This window comes from Pygoscelis adeliae, unplaced genomic scaffold (assembly GCF_000699105.1).
Source record: "Pygoscelis adeliae isolate BGI_AS28 unplaced genomic scaffold, ASM69910v1 Scaffold501, whole genome shotgun sequence".
Classification (NCBI taxonomy): Eukaryota; Metazoa; Chordata; class Aves; order Sphenisciformes; family Spheniscidae; genus Pygoscelis; species Pygoscelis adeliae.
Genome location: NW_008824048.1, coordinates 250,800 through 254,582, shown reverse-complemented (window position 1 = coordinate 254,582; position 3,783 = coordinate 250,800). Strand labels below are relative to the sequence as shown.

General features: G+C 36.8%; 1 protein-coding gene across 1 annotated transcript in view; it reads left to right on the top strand.

Moving 5' to 3' along the window:
- The window catches only part of PDCD1LG2 (programmed cell death 1 ligand 2), a 6,177-nt gene extending 2,775 nt beyond the window's left edge, over positions 1–3,402 (top strand). Inside the window, exons 3-6 of the mRNA XM_009333557.1 lie at positions 98–379; positions 939–1,079; positions 1,825–1,866; positions 3,320–3,402. Of these exons, the coding sequence (XP_009331832.1) occupies positions 98–379; positions 939–1,079; positions 1,825–1,866; positions 3,320–3,402 (548 nt within the window). The remainder of the gene's footprint in view (positions 1–97; positions 380–938; positions 1,080–1,824; positions 1,867–3,319) is intronic.
- The last annotated feature ends 381 nt before the right edge of the window (positions 3,403–3,783 follow it).

Below are 3,783 nucleotides of genomic sequence, written 5' to 3'. Positions count from 1 at the left end.
ACATTAAATATATGGCATGAGAGGGAAATAGGGGAACTGCTGTGGGAAAATGACTGTTGTTGCATAAAGTAATTTCACTCAACAACTTCTTATGCAGCATCCTACAAGAGAATAAACACTCAAGTAATGAGAAAACCAGGTGAAGACAAGTATGTTTTTATGTGCCAGTCAGAAGGCTTTCCTCTGGCAGAGGTTTTCTGGCGAAAAGAGAACTTGAATCTCAGTGTATCTGCAAATACCACCTATACGCTGACCACAGATGGTCTCTACAATGTGACCAGCATCCTGACATTCAAACCAAATATGAGTGAGAACTACAGCTGCGTGTTCTGGAATAAAGAACTGAATGGAGAAACTTCAGCTCGCATTTCCACTTCAGGTTCGTATCACCTTGAACTTGTACAAGACAGAGACTGTTTGTACATACATCATGTCCTATGATCCATCTCTGGAATTCGGATCTAGAAAACAGTGTAATATTGATGCTCTGGAAAAGAAACAAGTCAGTATTATTTCTGCCTTTGAAGCCTCAGCTAGCTCACACTCCAACAAGCTAGTCTGTCATTTTTCTGTATATCTTAAATTTAGGGTAGCTCCCATTAGTTGGCTGCCAGTACAGAGGAAATTCTTTAATCTGCATGGGTGTCTTCCCTGATCCAGACTCCTAATTAATTGTTCTTCAGATGGGATACAGATAAATTGCAGTAGTTCTCACTCAAATGCCATACAAATGAGAGATTTGACTTATTTTTTGTAAAGCTTCTTATAGTAATATTGCAGAATAAAGTATTCATAAAATGAGCGTAAAACACTACATTGATAAATTTTAAGAATCTTTTGTTCAGTCAGAGCAAGACTGGAGAATCAGAACTGGTAAGTTCATAAACGATGCCTGTTTTGTAAGTTACAAATTTACTTTCTTTTCATGTTTTTGACAGCTTTAATGAGCACACAGTATAGAGGACAAAAATCCCTGATCTTATTTATCGTCCCCACATGTGTGATGGTAGCTGTCCTTCCCTCTGCACTAATAATCTTTCAAAAGAGAAAATCATTCAAGAATGGCCAACCCAAAAAAGGTACATTTTACTTCAGATAGTGGTTCTTTTCACTTATTCTTTATTTTTGGAAATTTTAGTAACTCTAGGCATGCTTGTGTGAGTTTGGTCACATTTTATTTCTAGATGCGCTCTGTTCTAAAATGAGATCTTGCATCACTTGAGTTGGGTTTTATTTTCCTCGCCTTGTTACTTACGTGAGACAAGGTATATGGAAAGATACATCTTTTTATCTGACCAGCTACTGTTCTGCAAAGAACACAAACAAGCTTTGGCTTGCGTAAGGAGGGCTGCAAAAACATAGTTTGAATGGCGTTTTTCTTCATGGCTACAAACACATTGTAGCTACAGCATATGACACAGAACTTTTATTTTCAATCTCCATTAAGGCTGTATAACTAAAATGATATGCTGTACTGGACTACTACAAATAGTGTTTCTTTCCGTGTTTGCAAGTGCAATAGTGGAAAAGTAATAAAGCAAACAGGCTATTATTCTAGTCTTTTCTTGCATATGAATAGACTCCAGTAAACTCAGACAAATGTATTTGTTGTCATGAAATGAAAGTCTTGCTATTAAGGATTTCAGAATTTGGTTCAAAATTTGTAAAAGAAAAGAAGTGTAGAGACTTTTATGTATTTGGTATGAGTTAATAATAAAATTAAATGTGCTTAAAACTCAGTTTAATGTAAAAGTTTGTTGAATTGTATTGTTCCTTTCAAATCTAGAAATGTTTAAGCTAAATTTGTATATATTTACTTTACAGACAGGAAAAGAAAACTGAACCCTAACCTGAAAGATGAGGACAGTAAGTCATAGGGTTTTCTATGTTTATGCTTACAGCTTTTTCTTTCCTTCGGCTAAAATCTTTATAAATCTATAGATGGCATCTTAAATAATGTTGCATCAAAATAGAAGCTAGTTTTGAATTTAAATTCAACTTTTCTTCAATTTTTTAAAAATGCAGTATCTAACATTATGACTTTCTCACAGGCCATGTAAAAATTTGTAAATGTTTGTTCCCTTTCACTGAGATACAGATAGCTTGCACACATAGCTTGGTATACACCTCTGTATACTAACTTCTAGTAGCCTCAGCTGAGTAGGATACACACAGAAAGCTGGTTGTTTTGGAAGGCATGGAGATTTTGGAGAGGAGAGGGCATGAATTCACTGATGCCCATATCACCTCAGATTGTAGTGCTTGCATCTTACCCATAGCTGCCCAATCTACTGACGTTGGTAGATATTGCAGTCAAAATGACCCTTTCAGGAAAGCACTTTCACGTTTCAGAAATCAGCACTTGCTGTAGTCAAAGGCCCTTTCTTATGTTTCACATAATGGTGTGAAACTTCAGTGGAATTACGCCATGTGCAAATGCACAAAAGCTCAAGGCAAGCAGCAATCTGGAGGACAGTGTTGGTGCATGTCCAGACATAATTCCAGTGCACGTTGTCTGAGGACGGCGTGGCTTCACGTGGCTTTTTGTATTACTGTTGTAGAATTTTTTCCCTTTGTAGGCCCTAGCCTCCTCTGTGCACTTTCTGAAATGAAGAAATTAAAGGAGAGGTAGTTGCTTTTTGTGGTTTTGCTTTACTTCTTCATTTTAATGACCGAAAATCTTTTTGCAACATGCAGTAAGTCATATGACAAACATTTATATTTCTCAGCATCGCATATTTTTAAGAAACACTGGAAAGAACCTTTTTTCCATGATGAGTAGGTAGTTGAAGCATAAAAGCCACAGATACTTTACCAGAAAGTCTTGGAAATGACCCACATGGCCCTGGTTACAGGAACAAGGATAGTTCATGTTATCATTTTAGCCTACAGCTCAAGCTGTATCAGCACTGAAGATGTAGGACATTTGACCTCATCACTGAAGTCCCAGTTCTGCAAACTTTTATTCAGATGCAGAGATTTTAGTGACAAGCATTCCTGTGAATGCTACCTAACCAGATTTCAGTTTTGTTATTTCATTTATATGGCTGATAGTCAGTGATAGCTTTGATGTTACAGAAAATGCAGAATTTGGACCACAGATGAGAGAGAGAGAGAATTCTTTCCTCTGAAAAGATTGCAACAGGATGTCTTTGTAATTAATGGCAGCTTTAAGGAGCTATTGTAACTTCAGCATGGCCCAGAAAAGCTTGCATACAAGCTTTCACTTTTTATCACTCAGTTGTTAAAATCAGGCTATTTATTTGCTTAAATTATTGCAGATTTTTAAAATAATGCTATTCCATTTTCCTTCTTTAAGGAGATGATTTTAACTCCCAAACCGAGGCTTTATACTTGTCAACTGTCACAGCTTCAAGAGACAGTGGGAGTGTGGGTCTGTGAAAACTCTCCATCTCACATGCCATAATTTGCACTATTTGTGTCTGGTTTTGGGGACTTCAAAGAAAAGTTACAGCACTTTAGCTTTGGGATGAACAGTGAACTCACGGGGATTTATTGGCACTGCAGCAATGGAAAGCTATGCCTCTTCAGATACCATATCTTGAAGTTACTGGGAATTATGCTGTCATGAAATGTGGTTTACCATTCTGAAGAGGTTATCTGAGTGCCTTTGATACACTTTACTTTTGGATTTACTGTTGCTCAAGGAATTGTTGTTTAAGAATGTGTTTATTAACTGTTCCCATCTCAGGAATGGTGCTTGGATTCAAACATCTTGTGGAAATTTGAATAAAAGCTGTACATGCTATCTTATGTCTAAAC